A 27,194-nucleotide genomic window follows, 5' to 3' on the forward strand; every position below is an offset into this window, starting at 1 on the left:
GTGGCTTGAAGGGGAACTTGCAGGTGGTGGTGTTCCCATGCATCAACTGCCCTTGTCCTTCAAAGTGGTAGAAGTTGCAGGTTTGGAAGCTGCTGCCTTGGTGAGTTGCTGCAGTGCATGTTGTAGATGGTACACACTGCTCCCATTGTGCATCAGTGGTGGAGAGAGTGAATGTTGAAGGTGGTGGATGGGGTGTCGATCAAGCAGGTTGCTATGCCCTGGATGGTCTCAAGCGTCTTGAGTGGTGTTGGAGCTGTACTCATTCAGGCAAGTGGAGAGTATTCCATCCAAGTTTGTTTAGGATTGAGGTCAAACCCACAATATTTTGTTAACCAAGGGCAAATTGTTTTCAAATTTTAAAAACTATCCAGCTAAATTTCCTTTGAATCCATTCTTAGGCATTTTCAGGGTTAATAACTCTTAATTAGCATGAGAAGGAATGTCTTGTGTGGTATACAGTCTTGCTAATTACCACAGAGTTATGTTTGTTGATTATTCGGGAGGTGCCTGTATCATTGTTCATTTGGAGTTCTTCCCAAAAGAAAAATATTTATCAGTGACATGTGGCCCTCAGCATTGCCAGTGCTCCTGGGTCTGGGTACTTGATGAACAGCCTTTGCTGAATTTGCTGAGCCCTTTGGCTGAACACACCCAAATCAAAGGCTCAAGCAAACAAAATGGCAAAATGCTCCAAACTGTTCTGAATTAAAGCTAAATGTTGGATTGGTGTTGTACTTCCATAATCTAAAATGATTGTACTGGAATCTGTTTTGTATTCTCTTTTTCTTTTGAAGCACCCTCTGAAGATGTGGAAATATGTGATTCTAATGACAACTGTTGGTTTGGGAGTGGAGTAAACAAAACAAATGGTGGCTGCCAGCTTTGACCATGGACAGCCAATGAACACGATAGTCATGGGATAGTATTGCGAGAGGATGAAAGCAAAAGGGCCCTTTTCGATCAAACTTCATTTCTTACCTGACAGCAAGCTGAGAATATTAGGGTCTATAGCTCTGGAGCGTTACTTTAAATCTAGCAGGCAAATCTTTCTCTTTCTCTCTCTGTTATTTCTCTCAAAAGTGAGAATGCTCCAATTAATAATTACTGGTGTCGGAAAAAGAGCAAATTTGAACCTTTCTGCCACAAGTCACATTAAAGCGGAAGCAAAGTATCCATAAGACCATAAGATATAGGAGCAGAAATTAGGCCATTTGGCCCATCGAGTCTGCTCCGCCATTCAATCATGGCTGATAAGTTTCTCAACCCCATTCTCCCACCTTCTCCCTGTAACCTTTGATCCCCTTACCAATCAAGAACCTATCTATCTCAGTCTTAAATACACTCAATGACCTGGTCTCCACAGCCTTCTGTGGCAATGAATTCCATAGATTCACCACTCTCTGGCTAAAGAAGTTTCTCCTCATCTTTGTTCTAAAAGGTCTTCCCTTTACTCTGAGACTGTGCCCTCGGGTCCTAGTCTCTCCTACTAATGGAAACATCTTCCGCACGTTCACTCTTTACAAGCCTTTCAGTATTCTGTAAGTTTCAATCAGATCCCCCCTCATCCTTCATGTATAGACCCAGAGTCCTCAAACATTCCTCATATGTTAAGCCTTTCATTCCTGGGATCGTTCTCGTGAACCTCCTCTGGACCCTCTCCAGGGCCAGCACATCCTTCCTGAGATATGGGGCCCAAAATTGCTCACAATATTCTAAATGTGGTCTGACCAGAGCTTTATAAAGCTTCAGCAGCACATCCCTGCTTTTATATTCTAGTCCTCTCGAAATAAATGCCAACATTGCATTTGCCTTTCTAACTACCGACTCAACCTGCAAGTTAACCTTAAAAGAATCCTGGACCAGGACTCCCAAGTCCCTTTGCACTCTAGATTTCTGAATTCTCTCCCCATTTAGAAAATAGTCTATGCCTCTATTCTTTCTACCAAAGTGCATGACCTCACACTTCCCTATGTTGTATTCCATCTGCCACTTCTTTGCCCATTCTTCTAAACTGTCCAAATCCTTCTGCAGCCTCCCCGCCTCCTCAATACTACCTGTCCCTCCACCTATCTTTGTATCATCTGTAAACTTAGCCAGGATGCCCTCAGTTCCTTCATCTAGATCATTAATGTATAAAGTGAAAAGTTGTGGTCCCAACACTGACCCCTGCGGAACTCCACTAGTCACCGGCTGCCATCCTGAGAAGGACCCCCTTATTCCCACTCTCTGCCTCCTGCCAGACAGCCAATCTTCTATCCATGCTAGTACCTTGCCTCTAACACCATGGGCTCTTATCTTACTGAGCAGCCTCCTGTGCTGCACCTTGTCAAAGGCCTTCTGGAAGTCCAAGTAGGTAACATCCATTGGCTCTCCTTTGTCTAACCTGCTCGTTACCTCCTCAAAAAATTCTAACAGATTTGTCAGGCATGACCTCCCCTTGATGAAACCATGCAGACTTTGCCTGATTTTACCATGCACTTCCAAGTATTCTGAAATCTCATCCTTAATAATGGACTCTAAAATCTTACCAACAACCGAGGTCAGGCTAATCGGCCTGTAATTTCCCATCTTTTGCCTCACTCCCTTCTTAAACAGGGGGGTTACATTAGTGATTTTCCAGTCCTCTGGGACCCTCCCTGACTCCGGTGATTCTTGAAAGATCACCACTAATGCCTCCACTATCTCTTCAACTATCTCCTTCAGAACTCTGGGGTATAATCCATCAGGTCCAGGTGATTTATCCACCTTCAGACCTTTCAGTTTTCCTAGCACCTTCTCCTTGCTAATGGCCACCATACTCACCTCTGCCCCCCAACTCTCTTGAACTTTGGGGATGTCACTCATGTCTTTCACTGTGAAGACTGACGCAAAGTACCTATTCAGTTCCTCCGCCATTGCTTTGTTGCCCACTACTACTTCTCCAGCGTCATTTTCCAGCAGCCCAATGTCCACTTTTGCCTCTCTCTTACCCTTTATATATCTAAAAAAAACTCTTGCAATCTTCTTTTATATTACTGGCTAGTTTACCTTCATATTTAATCTTCTCCCTCCTTATTTCTTTTTTAGTTGTCCTCTGTTGGTCTTTGTAGGCTTCCCAATCCCCTGGTTTCTCACTGCTCTTCGCTGCATTGTATGCTTTCTCTTTAGCTTTTATGCTGTCCCTGACTTCCCTTGTCAGGCATGGTTGCCTCGTCCTCCCTTTAGTATGCTGCTTCTTCCTAGGGATGAATTTTTGCTGTGTCTCCCAAATTACTCCCAGAAACTCCTGCCATTGCTGTTCCACTGTCTTTCCTGCTAGGCTCATCTCCCAGTCAATTCTGGCCAGCTCCTCCCTCATGCCTCTGTAGTTGCCTTTATTCAACTGTAATACTGTTACATCTGATTCCAGCTTTTTCCTCTCAAATTGCAGGGTAAATTCTATCATATTATGGTCACTTCCTCCTAAGGGTTCCTTCACCTTAAGCTCCCTTATCAAATCTGCCTCATTACACGTCACTAAATCTAGAATTGCCTGTTCCCTAGTGGGCTCCACTACAAGCTGCTCCAAAAAGCCATCTCGTAGACATTCTACAAATTCCTTTTCTTGGGATCCACTATCAACCTGATTTTCCCATTCTACCTGCATATTGAAATCACCCATGATCTCTGTAACCTTGCCTTTCTTACACACCTTTTCTATCTCCTGGTCTATCTTGTGCCCCACATCCTGACTACTGTTCGGAGGCCTGTACATAACTCCCATTATGGATTTTTTACCTTTGCGGTTCCTCAACTCTACCCACACAGATTCTACATCATCTGACCCTACGTCGTTTCTTGCTATCAATTTCATTTCATTTCTTACTAACAAAGCAATCCCACCTCCTCTGCCAACTGCCTATCTTTTCAATAGGATGTATATCCTTGGATATTTAGCTCCCAGTCCTGATCTCTTTGCAGCCATGTCTCCGTGATGCCCACTACATCATACCTGCCAATTTCAATCTGCGCCACAAGCTCATTTACCTTATTTCGTATACTGTGTGCATTCAGATACAACACCTTCAGTCCTGTATTTCCCGTCCCCTTTTTCCTTGTCGTCCATTTACCTGATGTGCTTGAAGTTAGATTCCTAGCCCTTTCCAAACACTCTGTCCTATTTTGTGTTCTGGAGACTTTAATAGCCTCTCCTGGGCTCTCCTTTCTTTCCAGTTTTTTCATAATTTTCCATGAAGTTGAATCCACCACCCCCCCACCCCCGCCACCCCACTTTCTAGTTTAAAGTCCTGTTGACCACCCTATTTACCCTTTTCACTAGAACACTGGTCCCAGATCGGCTCAGGTGGAGACTGTCCCAACGGTACAGATCCCTCCTGTTCCAATACTGATGCCAGTGCCCCACGAAATGGAACTCCCCTTTCCTGCACCACTCCTTCAGCCACGTGTTTACTTCCCTTATTCTTGCATCCCTATGCCAATTTGCACGTGGCTCAGGTAATAATCCGGAGATTATAACCCTTGAGGACCTGTTCTTTAATTTAGTTCCTAGTTCCTGATAATCCCCAAACAGGTCCTCTTTCCTAGTCTTACCTACGTTATTTGCCCCGATGTGGACCACAACAACTGGATCCTCCCCCTCCCTCTCCAATATCCTTTCAAGCCAGTCAGAGATGTCCCTCACCCTGGCACCGGGCAGGCAACATACCATGCGGGACTCTCGATTCTGCTTACAAAGGATGCTATCAATTCCCCTAATTATAGAATCCCCTACAACTACCACTTGTCTTTTTGCTTCCCCCTCTTGAATGGCCTCCTGTGCCACGGTGCCGTGGTCAGCTGGCTCATCCTCCCTATAGCCCTGTTCCTCATCCACACAGGGAGCAAGTACCTCGAACCTGTTGGCAAGGTCAAGAGCTGAGGCTCCCCTGTTCCTGAACACAGGATCCCTCTAACTGCCTCACTTGCAGTCACACTTGCAGTATCAGGAGAGTGGGACTAGTTCCTGATACTGCAAGGTAATATTTGATGGAAAATTTTTTTCGTTGGCAACCAATAAAAGATATGCAAGCTCTCTTTAACTGCTTATCTTGGTTAAGAAGCTGCCTGCTGTTCAAATTCCTACTGTTGTTGTTACTAATTAAAATAAATCAATGAAACTGTGCCAGTATTGACTGACACAGTTATATATCTCTACTCATCATATCGTGGTCAACTCTTGAACTTTTCTGTGCTATCAACACTGACATTAGATTGCTGGAACTATCAGGGAAGCTCATGGCTCTATCTTCGGTGGTGGTGGCGGGTGGCGGGGGTGCGGGGGCCGGGGGGTGCGGGGCGGTGGGGGTGGAGGTGGCGGTGGTATGGGGGAGGTGGTTAGTAGTGAAACTATTGCACTGGCTGATCAGCTGCTTGGCCAGGTGATCACACCTTCCTGTCTGGGAACTGCCACATGCTGTATTGAATGGTGAGCGCTTCTGAATTGATGCCCAGATTTTTAAAAAATTCATTCAAGGGATGTGGGCTTCGCTAGCTGGACCAGCATTTATTGCCCATCTCTAATTGCCCTTGAGAAGGTGGTGATGAGCTGCCTTCTTCAACCATGGTGTAGGTACACCCACGGTGCTGTAAGGGGGGAGTTCCAGGATTTTAACCCAGTGACTTGTCCGACTGTTGCAAAATCATGGTCCCTATTGAAATGAAAGGAGTTGCTACCAAATGCAGTTGGCACCTCTACTTACTGGCATCACCAGAAAAGATTTTTACAACAGCAACTTGCATTTATATAGCACCTTTAACATAGTAAAACATTCCAGGGTGCTTTACAAGATATAAGCGTAACTAGGCAAAATTGACAATGAGGACAGTTATCCAAAGGCTTGGTTGAGGTGGATTTTAAGGAAGGTCTTAAGCATTGGAGGGACTGAGAGGCTTAGGGAGGGACTTCTTTAGATTAGGGCCAAGACAGCAGAAGGCAAAGCTCCCAGTGATGGGACAATGGGAATCAAGGCTGCACAAGAGGCCAGAATTGAAAGAACCCATATTTCTCAGATGGCTGTAGTGCTGGAGGGGATTATAAAGATCAGGAGAGGCAAGGCCATGGAGGAATTTTAAAATCAGAATGGGAAATTTTAAAAGTGAGACATTTGGGGGCCAAGCTGTCAGCGAGTACAAAGATGGTGCACGAAAGGATATTCACACTCAGCTAGACAATGGGGAAGGATAATGTGGTCAACCACGTCAAAGGCTGCAGAGAGATCAAGAAGGAAGGGGAGGTCACAGTCACATAGGATGTAATTTGTGACTGCCATTTAGGTGCGGAACCTGATTGGACAGGTTCAAAAATGTAGGAAAGTTGTGCAAAGGTTTGGTAGGCATTGGCGTATTCAAGGCCTTTCAAAAGGAATGGGAGGTTTCAAATTGGGTGGTGGTTAAGATGAAGATCAAGGGTGGGTTTTTTGGGGAGTTGGGTGATGATGACAAATTTGAAAAGGAGTGGATCAGTACCTGAGGAGAAGGAAGGAAACCTGAAACAGCACTTTTAGAGGGCTGAGTTACAGTGAGCAGGTTCTGCGCTCTTGTCAGCATGAAACCTTCTCATTTATAAGCATAAATGGTTGGGAAATCCACTGCTGATGAATGACCATGACATCTAATCTTTCAGCCGTTCTGACTTCAGAATCAATTAATTGAAACGTGGAAAATCTCCAGTGAGCTGTGAATCATTAGATGCATTGGGGCTCCCAGAGCAGATTGGCTCAGATTCTCAATTGTGAGGCTGACTGTCGTTCATATGAGAATTTATCCAGACAGGCAGCTTTGATTGGAGAGATGCTACGTGTGCTGTACTCAATATTTTTCCTCACAAGGTTGATTTGATATTGGTCCTGGAGAATGGAACACTTGCCCATGTTGGCAGCTGGAGCCGACATTGATTCCTCTTGGGATTGGTTCAGCACAGTCAAATACTATGTAAAGCTCTACTCCAGTTCAATGATGAGCCTTGATTCCCTTACTGAACCAGCATAGTATTTACATGCTCCAGATCAGTCACTGAGACCTCTTCAGCCTATCAAACTGATGAGATTGGGTGCAATGCTGATTTTACATCCCATCTGATTTTACTCTCCACTGCAGTCAATGTAGAGTAACATTGGGTGGGCTGCAAAACTGGCATTCCACCCAATCCATTTCTTTGTGGGAAATTATCCATTTTTAATATCAGTTTGTGCCAATTTAAGAGCAACCTTGTCCTGTGGGCTTTTTCTGCTAGGAACTTAGTTGACATTGCCCAGACTTATTTTACTTGATATCCAACTTGATACTTCCAACAACAACAACATCATCTTACATTTGTATAACACCCTTAACATAGAAAAATGTTCCAAGGGGCTTCGTGGAAGTGTAAACATAGAAAAAAAACCACAGACACAAATAACAGAGTTGTGTATGCTACTTTCCAATATGTGGGGACAATTTTAAAATCTAAAGAATTCTGGAAGATCAAAGCCATTTCATCCATTGTCTCTGTAGCCATCTCTTTTAACATGTCAGGATGTAGGCCATCAGATCCAGGAGATTTATTGGCTTTTAGTCCCATTAATTTATCCAGCACTCTCATTACTAATATGAAATTCTTCAAGTTCCTTATCCTCATTCAATTCTTGGTTCCCCATTATTTCCAGAACTTTTTTGTGTCTTCTAACATGAAGACAGATGCAAAGTACTTGTTTAATGTCTTTGCCATTTCCTTAATCTCAGGCATAATTTCTCCTGCCTGTAAGGGATCCACATTTACTTTCACTTATTTTACTCTTTATCACTCTTTGTTATTAATACGTTTTTAAAGAGATTAATTGTATCAAGCATTCTTCATTTACTGTTCAATAAATCAGTCAAATGGTTTACTAGAATTTATATGCTGCACAATAAAGATGATTTTATGTGATGGCACAGTATATCCATGGAGTGTGGAGTACAATGTCATGGGTTCTCTGTTTAACTTCTGAGTCTCAGTATATTTACCTAGATACAGGACAGATAAGCAGCACTCTGGGTAGAAAACGATACAAAGACTGTTTATAGGTTGACTATGAAGGATATATTGCTTTTTGACAAGAGAATCATAAAAACTTTGATAGCCTTGAGATAGATTAGAGGTGGAGGAAGACGGGTGAGGGTTCAGATAGTAGCCTTTCATGCTGTTTCCACTTGAATGGATTAAAATTCTCTCCTTATTTGGAATTGAAGATTTTGGAATCTTTCGAAGTCATGGTGAAGAAACAACATCAACTTATATTTATAGAGCCCAGTTGACATGGTGAGATGCCCAAAGGCACTTCATGGGAGCATTAGCAAGCACAATTTGATGTCAAGCCACATGAGATATTGGGGGAGGTGACCAAAAGCATTTTAGAGAGGTCGGTTTTAAAGGGTGTCTTCACAGAATTGTTTTGGTGCAGAAGGAGGCCATTCGACCCATTCTGCCTGAAAGACAGATAGGGAGGGAGTTCTGGAGTTAGGGCCTTGACAGTAAAAGGCATGGTCACCAATGGTGGAGTGAATAAAATTGAGATTCTCAAAAGCAGAATTAAACAAGTGCAGATATCTTAAAGAGCCTTGGTTAGAGGAGATTACAGAAAAAGGGAGGGGTGAGGCCATGGAAAGATTTGGAAATAAGAATGAGAATAAACGTAAGTCAGTGAGTACAGGGGTGATGGGTGAATAGGACTCGTGCAATTTAGGTCATGGAGCAGAGTTTTGAAAGACCACAGTTTTGAGGAGGGGAGAACGTGGTAGATCAGCCAGGAGTACATTGGAATAGTCAAGCCTGGAGGTATCAAAGGCATAGATGTGGGTTTCGGCATAGATGAGCAGAGACTGGGCAGAGTCAGGTGATATTACGGAGGGAGATATAGGCAGACTTAAAAACATTAGTTGCAGGTATATGGTTGGAAGCTTATCTCGGGGTCAAATATGACACCAAGGTTGCAAACAGTTTGGTTCAGCCTCAGACAGTTGCCAGCTGGAGAAGTGGAGTCGGTTGCTAGGGAACAGTTGCTGGAGGAAATTTCTGCTCGTCAAGGACTGGATGTTAGACAAACAGCGTGACAATTTTTAGAGACATTGGAAGGGTTGAGAGAGGTGGTGATGAGGTAGAGCTAGGTCTTGTCAGTGTACATGTAGAAGCTAATGCTGTGTTTTCAGATGATGTTGCTGAGAGGTGGCACATAGATGAGAGATAGAAGGGTGTAAAGGATAGATCCTTGGGAGATAGAGGTAATGCTGTATGAAGGGGAGGAGAAGCCATTGTAGCTGATACTCTGGCTGCTACTGGATGATTTGAATGGAGCCAGCTGTGTGTAGTCCCACCCAGCTGGATGACAGTGGAGGGGCATTGAGATGAATGGTGTGGTCAATTGTGTCAAAGGCTACAGACAAGGAGGGATAGTTTACCTTTGTCACAGTCACCCAGGATATCATTTCTGACCGATGAGAGCCCTTTCAGTACTGTGGCAGTGACAGAAATCTGATTAGAGGAATTCAAACACGGAGTTCAGGGAAAAATGTGGGAAGCAACAGCATGTTCAAGGTATAATATATAATACATAATATAAAAACAGAAAATGCTGGAAAAACTCAGGTTTGGCAGCACCAGTGGAGAGAGAAACAGTTAATGGTTTGAATCTGTATGACTCTTCTTCAAGAGTCAAGACTTCAAGACTGGAAGAGTTAACTCTGTTTCTCTCTCCACAGATGCTGCCAAACCTGCTGAGTTTTGCCAGCATTTTCTGTTTTATTCCAGATTCCCAACATCTGCAGCATTTTGCTTTTATGTTAGCATGTTTGAGGTGACTGGTTTAGGAAATTGGGTGATGTTGCATAGATGGATTTAATATAGTTGAGGGAGAGGGGGGTGAAAATGCAATTATTTTAGTCTGATACTGTTGTTTGCGGAGACCAGGATGTCTCATTTCATTTTATAATCGTCGTTCATTATACCTATCCCTCTTTAATGAACACGCACCCATACAATGCAGCAGAACAATTAATTGAGTTTGACTCTTTATGATTGCACTGCCCAAGCTGGAAAATACCTTTTTATAAATGGTTATTGCATCATATGTGTTTTGACAATTTCTATACTAAGCTCTCCAAGGTTACTTACGAGGTTAAATCCATCAGAACTGGAATGCTCAATAATGCAGTTTCCTGGATTTTTCTGGAGCTTAAAACAGCTGAATGCACTAATTTAAAAATCACTCAAGCTTCAGTCATTTACCATCTAGGTTCTGTTTGATTAATTACCTGTGCCGCCAATTTTCAAATTGAGACTCCAAGCAACTAGGTGATTTCACTGTTGGATATTTGTGTAAATGTGTGCTTCTGTTTCTTCAGTTTTCAGCTGCATGCATGATACTATGGTAAATATATGTTGAGAGTACCAAGTTTATTTTAAAGTTTTTTTGTAAGCTTTCTTGTGATCACTTAAACTTTAAGTGCTACATTATTATGAGGTGTAAAATTCTTGGTGTTGAAGAATATCTGAACACTAAATCATGCTCCTCTTTGTCTCTTTGTCCAAATGTCAGTGCTGTGTCTATAAACTGTTGATTGGAGGCAGTCCAGGAGCAGAGATTTAGTTGAGCGCTCTCTTTGAGATGGCAGGGTGAATGGAGAGTACTTCGACAGCCCATAATTCCCATTTATGAAGTTGCATCATGGTAATTTGTGCACAAAAACAATATGATGCTTTCAATCAGCAGTTTCCCAAGCACAAAGCGCAGTAATGCAGGTGGTTAAGATACAGTGAAGTGCATTGGTAGGTCTTTGTCCAGTCTTGCACATCATGCAACTGTTGACTAGACTGTAATTTCCCCTTTAAGTCTCAAATGTTCCCTGTACAATAATTGTAACATGGAAATCTAACCTTTATTATGATGTAAATGGCCTCAAAACAAATGTTCTCTTTTCTATTTTTTTTGCCTCTTTTAGAGAGGTTAAGTGCACTAATATTGATAAGTGCTACTTAAACTGCACATGTGCAATGCTATGATATATTTGGTTGTATTTCTGAGTTATGAGTGGGAAGACTATTAATGGTTGAAGTAGCAGACTGTCCTGTAGAACCCCTTTCAGTGGCTGGCTTATTGATTCCTTTTTAAGGCTTGGTATTGAAGGCAGCAATTTACAGTCATATACAAATGAGCAATATAATCAGAGTCTGTAAAATATATTTGCAAGCTGATAGAAAGTATTCCTGAATGCTAAAGAACTGGATTCTTTAACAGAGTAATACAATGAAGGGATCCATAAATACAGAGATGCACTTCTGCTATTTTATTGAATCTGCCATTTAATTCTTTTTCTGATTTATCAAGTTGGTGCATGGGAATTGGCTCTTTCCCATTTTCAGGAGTGGCGGTGGGGATGGAATTTTCCCAGGCAATGGGAGGCATGTTTGGGTGCGTGCAGGGAGCTAAATCCCTCAAAATAATGTTGGGTCAGTAACCCGGCAGCATCCCGCCCTCTTCCGGGTTTCACTCTGGTGGGTTTGAAAGCAAGTCAGGAGCCTCATGCAGCTGTCAGGTTAGTAAATAAAATATTCAAGTAGCTCATTTAATTTGCATTTTAACCAAGGATTTCTGGCTTTAGAAGGCAGCAGACCTGTTTCCTGAGCTGGGTGGAACTCGCTAGGGTCACGGGGCTGAGTGCACAGAAGTAGAAACGTGCTGTTTGAATGGTCAGCTCACTTTCATCCTCAACTGATGGTGTTACTCAGACCTTCGGATCTCATTAGTGGCAGCAGTTATCCCACAGATCATTGGGCATGGTGAGGCAGTGCCCAGCAGCAGAGTCTTGGCACAGAGGATGCCTGTCAGGCTACAGAGCATCTGGGTAATTCTGCCACTCAACCCAAATGACTGTATTTGTGCTGGAAAACATGCAAGACTGAAAATCAGCTACAGTCAGGTATCCGGCTGCATGCAACAGGGCCATTTTGTTAGGCAGCGTAAGGAGATGGGCCACATCGCTCACACCCCCCACCCCCACCAAGATATATCCACTGTTCTCGTTTTCCACCTGCTGCAAACTTATGTCTCATTAAAAGATAATATTATGCAACTTGCCACAGATTCCAATAACCTGCGAGATATATATTGGGTTGTCCTGAAGCACAATGCCAACCCATCAAGGTTCATGAGGTGCAGCTAGAAGATACCTATGGCATGTTTTTTATAATCCTCATTCTACCTGTGCTCTCTTGGCATTCTGTCCCCTCTCTGTGCAGGTTGGTGGACAGCAGGAGACCCTTGACACAAACTTGTCTGCCTCTCATCCCTTTGGTCCTACTTTTCTTCCTCCTAAACACATTTAGGGATTCCAGTTGGAATATGCATAGCCCAATTTATTCGGGCACAAAATAAAACGGACAATGCCAAACATGTGCACCAGCACTCATTACCCAAAATGTATTCAAAAATAATAGCAGTAACCCACATACACTGGATAGCCCACAAGAAAAATGAATCTGACTTGGACTATCCCCCTTTTTAAATTTAGAAAGCTTACAGCTGTGCCTGGGTGCCCATCTTATGATTGATGATTGATGACAAGAGCATTTAGCAGTGGCTCCGTTTCCAAGTTGTGGCCAATCTGAGCCCTGTGTGATGTTGCTGAAGGTTAGGTGATCTCCACCACTAAAGGTGACAACTCTCAGTTTTTCATGGAGAGTGGGAGGAGGACAACAGATCGGGGCACCTTGTATCTCAGCTCAAAGGCAGCTACCTCCCAGGCCTCTGTCAACACTGTCTGGCTATCCACCAGGAGATGTGAAAATGATCTGGTTTGATCCACTAGGGGCTTTCATTAAGGAATCCTCTTCTTGACGGCTTGGCTAAGTGTCCTTGTGGAAGGCTCACCTTGTGGGGATTCTTGAGCACAAATTCACATCCTAACACCTTGATGTCGCTTACTAAAGTTTTTTTTAGTGGTGTGTGGTTTTATACCACTCACTATGTCAAGGAATGCCTGGTGCTGCTCCTGGAATTCTCTCTTCATTAAACCAGGGTTCATCCACTGAATTGATAATGCTAGTGCGAGGGAAATGCCAGGCCATGAGGTTGCAGATTGTGGTTGAATACAATGCTGCAGCTGATGACCCCAGTGTCTCATGGATGCCTGGTTTTGAGCTGTTGGACCTGTTCTAAATCAATCACATGTAGTATGATTGAAGTGCCATACAACACAATGGAAGTTGTCCTCCGTATGAAGACAGAACTTTGTCTTTACAAAGACTATGCGTGGTTGCTCCTACCATGGACAGATGCATCTGTGACACGTAGATTGGTGAGGATGATGTCAAATGGGGTTTTCTTGTGGTTTCTCTTGCCGCCTTCTTAAGGCTCAGGCTGGCAATTATGTTCCTCAGGATTTGGCAGCTTGGTCAATCGTGGTGCTGCTGAGGTAGTCTTAGTGATGGGCATTGAAGTCCCTCACCCACTGTACGTTCTGTGCCCTTGTTACTCTCTTTGTGTTTCCAAGTGGTGTTCAGCAGTGGATGGTAATCGGCAGCAGGTTTTCTTGCCCATGTTTAATCTGATGGCATGGGACTTCATCGGATCCAGAGTCAGTGTTGAGGACTCCTAAGGCCACCATCTCCCAACTGTATACTACTGTTCCACCGCTTCCAGTTGTTCAGTCCTGCTGGTGGGTGAGGACATACCTGGGGATGGTGATGGAGGAGACGGGGCCATTGGTTGAAAGGTATGATTCAGTGAGTATTACTATGGCAGGCAGTTGCTTGACTAGCTTGTGAGACAGTTTTCCCAATTTTGCCACAGGTATCCAGATGCTAGTAAGAATGACATTTTGAAGGGTCAACTTGGCAGGGTGTGCCCTTGTTGTGTCTGTTGCATAGGCCGATGCCAGGTGGCCCATCCAATTTTATCATTTTCGTTGCAGTGGTTTTGTAGAACTGGCTTGTTAGTCCATTTCACAGTTAAGTCAACTACAATGCAGTGGGTTGGGAATCACATTGAGGCCAGATCAAATAAGGGTGGCGGATTTCCTTCCTTTAAAAATATGTTAGTGAATGAGACAATTATGACAATCCACTCATTTCATGGCCACTATTACTGATCCAGATTTACTTAATTAACTAAATTTAAATTCCTTAGCTGTCGTGGTGGGACTTGAACTCATATCTCCAGCTTATTCATCCTGATCTCTGGATTACTCGGCAGAGGTCACTATCTACCACATCTCATTCTAGCTCTCTCAAGGTAGATTTGTTATGATCAGTGAGGAGGAAAGAGATGGCTGCTCTTTCTTTTTCAACCCCCTCAGCTGGTCATAACAAAGGTTTGTTTCAAATTCCTTCCCCCGTGAATAGCTTTTCTAGTTCAAAAGTACTTTTTAATGAGGAGCCAAACAAATAAGGTTTTCTTGAGTTAAAGAAAGTGTAAGTTTATTAGTCACTTAAAACCCAAGGAAAGGTAATAAAAGATGCAACATACATTCACACAGATCAGAAAATAAAGTTAAGAGCCCAAATAAAAGTTAAAAAGAGTATACTAATAAGTCCTTGGCTTGACCATGAGGCATAGATGGTGGTACTTTGTGACCATTAGTTAGCTGATTTCTGCAGAATTCTGGAGCTGACTTTGGCAGTTTCACAGTTATCTGTTGGAGACACTTGTTGGCTTGTCCCCAGAGGGAAAGATGACCTGCATGTCTCTGCAGTGGTGACTGTCCTTGTCTTCCTGTTTTTGTTTCTCCCCATTAAAACAGTTGTCTTCTTGCTTCTCTCTGCTTGTCTTAAAGACACTTGTATTCAGTGTGAGAGAGAGAGAGAGATGTCCTCATTGCTGCTTTGTCTTTGTTCTTCTCTCCCAACATTGGTTTTCAGAGCCAGTTTTAAACTCATTTCTGTGTATTCCCAGAAGGGGAAAAGGCATGTTTTGCATCCAAAGTCCATTTAGAAACGTTTTGACACATTCTGAGATATAAATCCACAGGGAATGGTTTTTGGATGTCTGATGGGGATGTAGTTGACTGGGTGGGGTTAGTTTCTAGTGTCTTCACAGAAACACTGTGATTTAGAAATCCAAAACAAAAACAGAAACAGAATTACCTGGAAAAACTCAGCAGGTCTGGCAGCATCGGCAGAGAAGAAAAGAGTTGAAGTTTCGAGTCCTCATGACCCTTCAACAGAACTGAGTGAATATTAGAAGAGGGGTGAAATATAAGCTGGTTTAAGGTCGGGGGGAGGGGGGGAGGGGGGGGTGCGGGGGGGAGGTGGGGGGAGAGAAGTGGGGGGGGGTGGTGGGTGGTGTGGTTGTAGGGATAAGCAAGCAGTGATAGGAGCAGATAATCAAAAGATGTCACAGACAAAGGAACAAAGAAGTGTTGAAGGTGGTGATATTATCTAAACGAATGTGCTAATTAAGAATGGATGGCAGGGCACTCAAGGTACAGCTCTAGTGGGGGTTGGGTGGAAAGACTAACAGGGCATACAAGATTTAAAAATAATGGAAATAGGTGGGAAAAGAAATTTAGAAATCCAACCTTTTGCATTTTACATGCCTTCCTTTTAAGTGTCTCTGTTTGAAATGGGCCTTGACACCTTTTGGGTGCGGAATTCCATGCAATCTCTCAGGACAGGTCTGCCAGTACAATCCGTGTAGGAGTTTTCCAGAAAGTGGTCACTTTGCAGTATCAGCCATCTTTTGATTGGTGTCTTTTCTTGTATTTTTTTTCAAACAGGTCGTCTTTGAGTGGTTCAATATGTTTGTGGTGAAGTTGTATGGTGTGGGTTGCGCTCACTCTGACATTATGTCGGCTGTCGTGACAGACTCTATCATCATATCTACCACCTTCCATTAACCTGCAAATGTTCTGCATGCCTTATAGTTGGCTGCCTTGCATTATTGATGGAATGACAGTTTGATCAGGCATTGTAGTCATGGGTAATGGCGGGTACTAATTTCTGAGGAACAAATTGCTCTGAAGGACTACAGAATGGCAAAATGGCAGAGTAACTCTTGTTTCAAGCTGCTGGATATTTGGTAAAAGCACAGTTTTTAGATTGAAGGACAAACAGGTTATCTAAGGGAAATTTAATGCAAATTTGTTCTGAGATTTGGCTGTTTGCAAAAGCTGAGCAGACGGCTGACATTGGAATCTGATGCTCGTAGTTTTAAGCTGAGGAACATTTTTAACTGCCCCAGTTCAATGTCAAAAGTTTAACAGCTGAATGCTGCTCTACAATACCAAATTGGGAATGCTTCGAAATGGGTAAAAACCAATCCAGACGAGTGAAAGGCAAATTTAGAACTGATGTTAGGAAAATTGCCTACATATAAAATGAACTCCCAGATTGCGTTGTAATTGGCAGAGACTTGAGGATCTTTCAATGCAAAAGGACTTGAGTACAGGAGCAAGGATGTCTTACTGCAGCTGTACAGGGCCTTGGTGAGGCCATACCTGGAGTTTTGTGTGCAGTTTTAGTCTCCTTACCTAAGAGAGGATGTATTTTCCTCAGAGGGAATGCAGCGAAGGTTCACCAGGCTGATTCCTGGGATGGCAGGATTTTTTTATTTTCGTTCATGGGATGTGGGCTTTGCTGGCTGGGTTCATTGCCCATCCCTAATTGCCCTTGAGAACTGAGTGGCTTGCTGGGCCATTTCAGAGGGCATTTAAGAGTTAACCACATTGCTGTGGGTCTGGAGTCACGTGTAAGCCAGACCAGGTAAGGACGGCAGACTTCCTTCCCTAATGGACATTAGTGAGCCAGATGGGTTTTTACGACAATCAACAATGGTTTCATGGTTATCATTTAGACATTTAATTCCAGATTTTTTAACTGAATTTGAACCTGGGTCCCCAGAGCATTACCCTGGGTATCTGGAGTATTAGTCCAGTGGCAATAGCATGATGCTGCCACCTCTTCTGTGTATGAGGAGAGATCGGGCCAACTTTAAAAAAAAATTCATTCACGGGACGTGGGCGTCGCTGGCTGGGTAAGCATGTATTGCCCATCCCTAGTTGCCCATGAGAAGGTGATGGTGAGCTGCCTTCATGAACTGCTGCAGTCCATGCGGCGTAGGTACATCCACAGTGCTGTTGGGACAGGAGTTCCAGGACCTGAATTTTTCAGTTGCCGGGCTGCCCGCGATCAGCTTCGTGTCGCCATTTTAGGCAGGTGGGCCAATTAAGGCCCACCCAGCTTAAGACGTGAGCAGTAGTGCTCAGTGCTACCTGTATGGGGGTGGGGGAGGAGGAGGATGCGAAATCTATGCTATTTAACACAGTGGTAGTGCTACACAACATGATGGAGGGTATCCTCAATGTGAAGGCAGGACTTTGTCTCCACAATGACTGTGCGGTGGTCACTCCTACCGATACTGTCATGGACAGACGCATCTGCAGCAGGCAGGTTGGTGAGGATGAGGTCAAGTATGTTTTTCCCTCTTGTTGGTTCCCTCATCATCTGCTGCAGACCCTGTCTTGCAGCTATGTCCTTTAGGACTTGGCCAGCCTGGTTAATAGTGGTGCTACCGAGCCATTCTTGGTGATGGACATTGAAGTCAGTGCTCGAAGATTGCCCCACCATTGCTGTGGAAGGGTGATGCTGAACGGCAAACTTATTGTGATGGGAGAAATCTTGATTTTTTTTTGACATTAGAAAATTATGTTGGTTCATATGTGGTCCGAAGGGTAGATTTGCTGCCACAGTTCCTTGTGGGGCAGAAGGATTGCTTTGTGTTGCTATGACATAATGCATCCTTCCTGAATGAATTGATGCTGCAATACACAGCCACCAGAACAGATTTCCCCCCATGTTAGTCATTGAATGATGGGAAGCAGCTGTTTTTGGAAGCTATCTGAGACTGTGTTTGCACATCCCCTAGCAGTAATTTACTTATAAGACCCAAGATGCTGTTGATAAATTTAGTATGAGAGTTAATTTGTTACATTGCATCATTACCTTTCAAATGAGCATTCCTTAAATTGTCAGGTATGTGCTGTTCTTTTGGGTCTAAACATCTAAACATTTCTATGTTCTGTGCAAATTTGCCCAGGGGTAAAATTTAACAGACTTCAATTGGGGCTTGTTGTTTTTTTGCTGTAATTTAGCCCAAATTGGGTATATTTTGGGAAGTTTACAAGGCCTGAGGAGAGACGCAGCTTTTAACAGGTTGGTTATGGTAAGCCCCAGAAACTGGACCCTGCCAGAGGGAGTCTTAAAAATAAGCAGAAAATACTCAGCTGGTTTAGGGCTCCCAAGGCCAATCCTTCCTGTGTGTATAGCAATGTGCCACCACCTCTGGTTGGTCTGTCATGCCAGTGGTATAGGGTGTATCTGGGAAAATGATGGAGGAATTGAGGATGTTGGTTTAAGGTATGATTCAGCGATTATGACTTTCAGGTTGTTGCTTGACCTATCAGTGGGGCAATTCTACCAGTTTTGGCACACATTCACAGATGTTAGCAATGAGGGCATTTTGCAGAGTCAATCTTTGTCATTTTAAGTGCATAGGTCACTGCCACATGGTCTGTCTGGTTTCATTTTTATTTGACTCTTCTGGTCACAATCTAATACAATTGAGATGGCTTATTAGGCATTTCAGATGGCAGTTAAGAGTCAACTACATTGCTGTGGGTCTGGCATCACATGTAGGCCAGACCAGGTAACAACAACAGATTTCCTTCCCTGAAGTGCATTGGTGAATCCGATGATCATCAATATTGAGACTAGCTTTTTATTCCAGATTTACTAATTGATTGAATTCAAATTTCCTCAGCTTTGTTTGTGGGATTTGAACTCAAGTCTCTGGAGGATTTGTCTGGGTCTCTTGATTACTAAACTAGTGATATTATCACTACACTACCGTGCTCATCTTGTGCTCAGGTTATGTCAAAGCCAGCTGTAATGCTTCCCTTTTAAATGACAACACATTTTAACTCTGGGGAAAATGGATTTGTTTGACAAGAGTTAATCCCACAAGACACCTTGGTAGTCAATTGGTTACAGTACTGGACAAGCAACTCAGGTGTGAGTGTTCAAATCCCACCATGACTAGTTGTGAAATTAAAAACAGCACTCTGACATCTTTTGAGTTCGATTCTTATGAAAACCCAACTGATTCAGTAATGTCATTTTGGGAAGGGAGCTGAGACTCCAGCCCAGTCCCACACCGTGTGGTTGACACTGAATGCCTTCAGGGCCACTAAGGATGGTCAATAAATACTGCATTGCCTATGTTGTTCACATAACAACAAATGGCAATCTTTTTGTTAAAAGTGTCACCTGTGACCATATTGCTAACAAATCAATTGCTGTTCAGATACTTCCATGGCACATCTGCAATATTAATATGGTTGCATCAGAATTTAAAAAAAATGCCACAATATTCAACATTAACTAGCTTTAATATTTGTGCAGGAATATATAGAGGATGTGTCATAAGGATACTTTGGACTCTATGTATTTACATCTTGTGTGGGCTAGGTGCCTCGTGAGTGTAAGGTTATGAGGTGATTTATAATCCATGTCATGCATGGCATTTAAAAAAATCCCACTTCCCCATTCCATCCCAGTTCCTATGTATTTGTATAGAAATTGAAGTAATGTGGAGGAGATCCATGGGAAAGCTGCTCTAAAAATTAATTATCATCAAACCATATCATTTTGGGTGCAACATTGCCAGAAGGGCTGCAGAGATTCAAGGAGAAGGCTTACCACCTCTGCCTACAAATGGGCAGTAACTGTGGCTTTGGTAGCGTGTGTCCTCCTCCCAAGAGCAAATAATGAATATAAATTACCCTCTGAATTGCAGAATGACTTTCTTTGATAAAACTGTTCTAACCTGGTTTTCCTTGTAAGAGTTTTGTTCTTTTTAAAGACTTGTGGTACAATGTTGAGACCAAGCTGCAAATTCCTTTTGTGAAGGGAAAAAAATAGCCATAATGAGTCTTAGTTAATGTGTAGCACACAATAGCCAAATTTCAGGCAGATGTGGGCACGATGTTGATAAGCATTTCACTTTATATGAAGTGTGTGTCCATGCATGACTTTGCTTAATGGCTTTGTTTTCAATTTTGAGTTACTGAATGGTTTTAATTACCTCTGCCACAATGGGTTCCCAACTGGGAGATTTTTATCAGTCATTTGATATATTAGCTTCCCAACATAAATACACAATTTTTTTTCTAAACGTTTTCAGAGGTTGGTTGCTGTGGTATTTTTAAAAGAATTCCTCAGGGGAGGATGGTGTTTGCTTTATCAACCTGTTCATTTATATTAACATCAGGAAATGTTTCTGGATGTTGTACATTATCATTATTTCGAAATGACTTTTTCCCTTATATCCCTGTGCTGACTTCCATTGTCCTTTCACACACTTTGGCTTTATTTGAATCTTTTTGGGAGCACTTGACACTTCTTTCTCAAAACTGGATTATTATCTTTAGAAGGAAAGGGCATAGCGAAGTATCAAAGGGATAGAAATGAAGTTTCCGTGCTTGGGCCTATGGTCCCCTGTTACATGTTGGCCTGTCCCAAAATGAGACAGGAAGAGTTGGGTGACAGCACAAATCAGGATACAGTAAGTCCTCACTTAAAGTTGTGATTGTGTTCCTGAAAATCAGGACTTTAAGTGAAGTGAATTGAAGTGAATCATAGTTTCCCATGGGAATCAATGTTAAAGCCAGGATTAGGTTCTTTTGGTTTTTCTGGGCAAGGAATGTTCGATAACTCCTAGCTGAAATAACTTGAAAAATAAAATATGTCATTAAATGTAAAAGAAATACAATTAAATTGTTTTTTTAAAATACAGTATTTGCCCCCCGTATGCTGTTTTAGATTTGTCAGGTTCCATCTAGAGGCAGAAGTTGGTTGGTGAAGGTAGCAGCTGTAGTCCTGGGACTACCTGCACTGACCAACTTTAGCCACTAGATGGGGACCAGGACCCAAGTACAAGTTCAGGAGCTAAGCTAGAAGTTGGGAGCCGCTGAAGAACAGACCTTAAGGTAAGAACAGAGGCTGGGAGAGGCAAGAGCAGAAGCGGGAGAAAGAGGGACCGAGGGCGAAAGCAGAAGCACTGCAGAAAAAGTTCTTCTGTTGAAGAGTCATACGGACTCAACGTTAATTGTGTTCCTCTTTGCAGATGCTGTCAGACCTGCTGAGTTTTTCCAGGTATTTTTATTTTTGCAGGAAAAGTCATGGTAGCAGACAGGTCACAGAAGAGGAAGTCTATGGCAAACAACGTTGGTGAAACTGGCAACGTTAAACTGATATACTGACATTACTTTAGGAATAGTGTTAAAATGAAACGTTAAGTGAGTCGACATTAAGGCGGGGACTTAATATATAAGGAGAATAAAAAGGCATAATAGCCTGGGATTTTCAGTCAGTAAAGAAGCAAAGGTGTCACTGTTGACCGCAAAGTCAGTCTCACTGAGATCAAGGATCTCTCTGACAAGAATTTCACCTCTATTATTGTGCAGTCATGGCCAGTGCAGAGGATTTGGCACATTAGGCGAACCTTCAGCCTGGTGCCTCTCCACAATTCACTGAATACATGAATACTGTATATCTTATCAGTCCCACTCTTACACAATCACTAAAAATTGTCAAACTCATAGGTGGTACTTATCTGCAGCCTGCCCTGACTCGGGTCTTGGCCTCCCCCCTGCTCTACTTCTGTAGCACAATGTTCCCTCAGTGCTCACTAGATCCGCAACCCTTGTGAGACCTTGACACCTGTATCACCACCAGAATCACCCAGCAGCTTTCTGATTGGTTGAAAATGCAGAACTCTTAGGTAACTGGCATTTTTGGTTAATGGGCATCACTGTCCAGGCTGGATGATAGAAAATAACTTTCTGGGAACTCCAATTCTGCGTGTCACACATTAGGAAGGATATGAAGGTATTAGGCAGGGTGCAGAAAAGAATGGTTCCAGGGATAAGGAACTTCAGTTATGAAGATAGATTGAGAGTTAGGATTGTTCCTTGGAGAAGAGAAGGCTGAGAGGGGATTTGATGGCGGTATTCAAAATTGTGGGGTCTGGACAGAGTGGATAGGGAGAAACTGTTGCCCACTTGTGAAAGGATTTGAGAACAAGAGGGCATATAAAGCAATTAATAAAAGAAGCAAAAGTGATACAAGGAGAAACATATGGATGCAGTGAGTGGTTAGGGTTTGGAATGCACTCTGTTGAGAGTGTAAGGGAGGCAGGTTGAATTGAAGCATTCAAGAGATTCTTCCAATTTCAGATGGGGGAATTGTACTAGGTGAACCACTCATTTGGAAAGCGGGTGCAGACTCAATGGGCCAAATGTCAGCCTCCTGCACTCTGATTCCCAGCGTGGAGCTGAAATGATGTCATTAGGCTGTTCAAGCAGCCATCCAGATTTTCAGACAGGAAACTAAAAGCACTAAAATAAAATTCATTTGAAATGGGGGGAGATGGTGGTGTAGTGGTAATACCACTGGGCGAGTAATACAGGAGCCTAAGCTAATGCACTGGGGACATGGGTTCAAATCCCATCATGGAAGGTGGTGGAATTTAAATTCAATAAATAAATCTGGAATATAAAGCTAGAAGCACAGTGATGGTGACTGTGTAACTAACATTCATTGTTGTAAAACCCCATCTGGTTCACTAATGCCATTTAGGGAAGGAAATCTGTCATCCTTACCTGGCCTGGCCTACATGTGACTCCAGACCCACAGTGATGTGGTTGACTCTTCCCCCTGAAATGGTCTTGCAAGCTACTCAGTTCCAGGGTGATCAGGGATGGACAACAAACACTGGCCTTGCCAGCAACACCCACATCCCATGAAATAATTAAACTTTTTTTTTTACACGGAACAACTTGAAGACTGGGATGTACACATGGGAAATGTAGGAACTAAAATATTCAGAGAAACTTTGAGAGTATTTTTAAAAATTAGCCTCAAAATATCAACTAATTAATCAACAATAAAAAATTTAGCTTTCAGGGCCAATTCATTGAATTCTATTAATCACATCACCATTTGAGCTTTTTTAAGGGTTTGAAATGGTGATGTGGGAGCTAGAAAGTTGAAATTCTCACTGATTTCCATGGTGGCCAGTGATGATGGGGTCCACTGCACAGTCTGTGTCACAGCGCTAAGTAACTAACTGCAAGGTCAGGATTTCCGTGCCCGTTTTCCCATGTCAGATTTACCTTGAACTTGTGCTCAGCCCAGGGAATGAATCTGTGTTCCTGGTCTATACACTTATCCATGGAGCCACTGGAGACCTAGTCGGCGATTGACTGACTGTTCATCAGACCTGGCGTTTAGGTTTGGTGTGTGGGTCTGACATTGCAAGTCCAGGACACTGTGGCACACAGCTGGGAGACCATATTGTGAACTGCATGTTGTGCTTTGCCCTTTGTTTTGGGTCATATTTGCCTGGGTTTGTCAGCTTTACCTATTCCTGAATAACCTGTTTTCATATTTTTTCTGTCTCTTTGAAGATAAGCTCAAAATTTAAAGCTAGGCTGTACAGGGTGATGCCAGGAAACACTTCTTCGCTTAAAGCATTGAGAAATCTCGGGCTGTCTCCTACAAGAACCTGTTAAGGCTATGTCAAGTGAAAATGTCAAATCTAAGCTTTATAGGTTTTTGTTAGGGAAACAGAACTGAGGCAGGTGGATGGAGTTAAGATGCCGATCAGCCAATCTAGTTATATGGCGGAACAAGAGTGAAATGTCCTACTTTTGTACCTATGTTCCTTGATTTACCAGCTCTCTAAATGTTGTGCTTGTCTTATAGAACATAGATTGCCAGCTCCCTAAATCTGCTCTGTCTGTTCCTGACAAACCTGTGTTTATGTTTTTCCTTTTCTGCTTTTTTCCCTCTTCACTGCTGGACAAAAGAAAAGACTGATTTAACAGCAATACTCCGAGTACCTTCAGAACAGTATTAAGTGGACTGTTGCTAAGTGATGCTACTTAATCTCGGAAGCCTCAATGAATGATGTAAACATATGCACCTTTTTGTTGCCTCTCACAGTGGTGAGCTCACTGAGCTCTGTGCTGTTTGCTGGACTGGAGAAGCAAGTAGATGATGTCCAGAAAGAGAGAGACTCTGGCTGATGCTTGGCCCACAGGAGGAGTGGATCGCAGTTCTGGAGGGACTACCAGGAGCACCAGAGCAAATCCAAATGGACGAGGCGCTTGCCATGAAACAATGCAGAAGGCCCGTGAGCTCTTCCAGTTGTGTGACAAAGAGGAGAAGGGCTTCATCACCAAGAGGGACATGCAGGTAGTGAGCTTACAATTTATCCCCATTTTTCTGCCAAGGAACCAACCTTCAGAATTAAAGATGTCAAAAATTATTTATGAAGGTTTCTGGCTGAATGTTGGCCATCCTGCTCTAGTTTTTACTAGAATCAAGAGAGAATGATGATAGTGAATTCTTCTTCCTGAAATCATAGACTGGTTAGGTGTGGGAGCGCGTGTAAAGAGAACAGTCTTTGTTGAAAATTCTCTATGCAATATTTCCTAGGTGTCAGCCTTGGATCAGTTGGTAGTATTCTTGTCTCTGAGTTGAAGGTTGTGTGTTCAAGTCCCATTCCAGAGGATTAAGTACAAAATCTATGCTGACGTTTTCAGTACCGAGGGAGTGCTGCACTGCTCAGAATGCTATCTTTAAGATGATATGTTAAATCGAGGCTAGTTTCTACTCTTGGATGGACTTAAAAGATTCCATAGTACTATTTGAGGAGCAGGAGAGTTCTTTCTGGTGTTCTGGGCAATATTCAGCCCTCACCAAACACCTAAAAAAAAGAAGCAGCTCATTAATATGCTGCAGTTTATGGGAGTTTGCTTGTATAAGTTTTAAACTCATTCAATTTTTTTTAAAGAGGTAAAACTTTGCAGATTTTCAACAAGTTTAATCAAGGAAGCTACTTCAAAACAATATGCAGGTAACAGAGCTGTCATGGGTAAATTAAGTCCTGAGCAGTGTTTGATAGAAATATATGCTGCAGAAGAGTGGCTGTGATTGACCTAAACTAAAATGCCCTGTACTTGGGAGGTACAGGAGTTACCACATTGATTACCGGATGGAAATTTCTCTCACAGTCTGCACTGTTGTGTTTGGCTGGCCCTGTTCAGGAGATATTCAGTCTCTCTAACATTCTGGGTGTAGTGACTCTAGGCTGCTGCTTCTGTGATGTATTGTTGGAACTGCTGTCTTAAGGATGAGGTGTTAAATCAAGGCCCTGTCATACTGCTTGGATGGAGGGCTGCTTTCTGTTTTGCTTGAAGAGGTCTCCTGGTGCCATGGCCAATATTCTTTCCTCACCCAAAACCATTGAACAGATTGAGGGTCAGTCATCTAATTTATTGTTTATGGGATCTTGCTCTATGCCAACTGAATTCACTGGCAGTAAAACACGTTGAGATATGTTGAGGCCATAAAAGGCACTATATGGATGCAAGTTCATTTTTCTATAGTTGTGATATCTTGGCAGTGCAAAAACACTGGTGCATTCACATGGAGTTCTAGTACCCAACTGAATGGTTTATTCTGGTTTTAGTTTATATACATACACACACAAATGGCCACAAGGGTTTGCTATTAAATAGCGTTCACGTGTCTTCAAACCTCAGTTCTCAACTTCTATTGATCCGAAATCCAACTAGTTTGAGACTATAACCTTTTAGTAAAGAATTAGGAAATAAAGCACTCCAAGGGATGAAAATCACAAGTCCTCCCTATAATTTAGGAACAGCTGCAAATAATATTTAACTACATTCTTAACTTGAAGTAGCAACAAGTTTAATTTAGGGTATGGATGACAAGCTGAGATATATCCAAGCATTTTGCATTTATTCATGATTAAGCTATTTGATAAATAGATGAAAAAATCTAGCTGTACAAAGCTCTTATAATGAAAGTGGACATTGAGAGAAACTGAAACCATTGGCGATATTTCTGCATTAAATTACTAAGCAAATTATAATAAATCGAGATGAATATCAACCAGTTTATAATGGCCAGTGAGCCTTGATTATCTGAGCTCCAGTTTGTGCTCGACGTTTGTTTCACTTTTATTGCAAATATCTGCAGTTAGCAGCTACTGAATTTTTTGTAATCAGAGGAGGAGAAAGGGGTAAAATCATTACGTTCCTGCTTCTGGTCGGATGAGAATAGGATCACGTTCCCATTGTGATACGATTTACTTTTTATCAGGGTGCTGAGTGCTAGAGCAAACAGATGGTGTAAATTCAAGGAAAAGGTTGGAGATGAGTGATAGTGACTTTGAGAGGAGAGAAATGGCAAGATCGAGAGGGTGGTTGTGAATATGGGTAGGAGAATTTCTATGGAGTGAGGTTTAGGGAGTGAGGGAGAATGGGAGGGGCAGTGAATTCAGAGGAGAGAAGGAAACGGAAGCTGAGCTGGATTAAAATCGCTGGATAAGCAGCCTCACAATGCAGAGGCTGAGGACAGAAAGTGGAGGGGAAATAACAAGGATTTTAAAGAAGGGTGGGACTGGGTAAGCAGAGGTGCCAGAGGAATAGGGCAAGACCAAATTGTGACTTGGTGGTTGATGCCACACTGCCACCATGATAGAGCAGGTGGTGGAAAGTATAGCTGGGCACAGAGTCTTTGGCAATGGGCCAGGTGTTCCCTCCCTGAGGAAACTTACAGTCAAAGCCTTGTTGTCCATGTAATGATCCACAGTATGACCCTGGATGGTTAGGGCCTGGTTCAGAAGTGAATGGAAATTGGGCAAATGCAGTATCAAATAGTTGGAAGTACATGGCATTAGGAGCAGGAACGGAAGCTTGAGGAGCAGCTCTATGTGGTCTATTGAAGCATGTTGACAGGTGAGTGAAGCAAAATAGAGTCAGGACTAAAGGAAGCACTAAACATTCGGTGAAGGAAGAGCAACCAACAGGAAGTGATCAGTGCTAGCCTTGTGCCTAGAAACCCTTAAGATGGCTGATGGCTGCCAGCTTGCTGGTACTGTTGTAAATGCTCTTGATCCTCAGATTAATTCAATTGAGCTTGTCAACTACATTTCCAAGATCTCAACAACCAATCTGTGCTCAATTCCACTTTGAAATGGACATGGCTAGAGACAGTTAAGGAGACATGAAATTGAAAGACAGTTTGGAATTTCACATTTGGGTTGAATTTACTTGTGATCTGTCAAACTTGTCAA

The 27,194-nt window shown here is 42.7% G+C and overlaps 1 protein-coding gene across 1 annotated transcript in view; it reads left to right on the forward strand.

Moving 5' to 3' along the window:
- cracr2b (calcium release activated channel regulator 2B) overlaps positions 1 to 27,194 on the forward strand; it is a 164,623-nt gene that overhangs the window by 18,877 nt on the left and 118,552 nt on the right. The window contains exon 2 of the mRNA XM_041196657.1: positions 24,032 to 24,283. Within this exon, the coding sequence (XP_041052591.1) occupies positions 24,083 to 24,283 (201 nt within the window). The 5' untranslated portion in view covers positions 24,032 to 24,082. The remainder of the gene's footprint in view (positions 1 to 24,031; positions 24,284 to 27,194) is intronic.

This window comes from Carcharodon carcharias, chromosome 10 (assembly GCF_017639515.1).
Source record: "Carcharodon carcharias isolate sCarCar2 chromosome 10, sCarCar2.pri, whole genome shotgun sequence".
NCBI lineage: Eukaryota > Metazoa > Chordata > Chondrichthyes > Lamniformes > Lamnidae > Carcharodon > Carcharodon carcharias.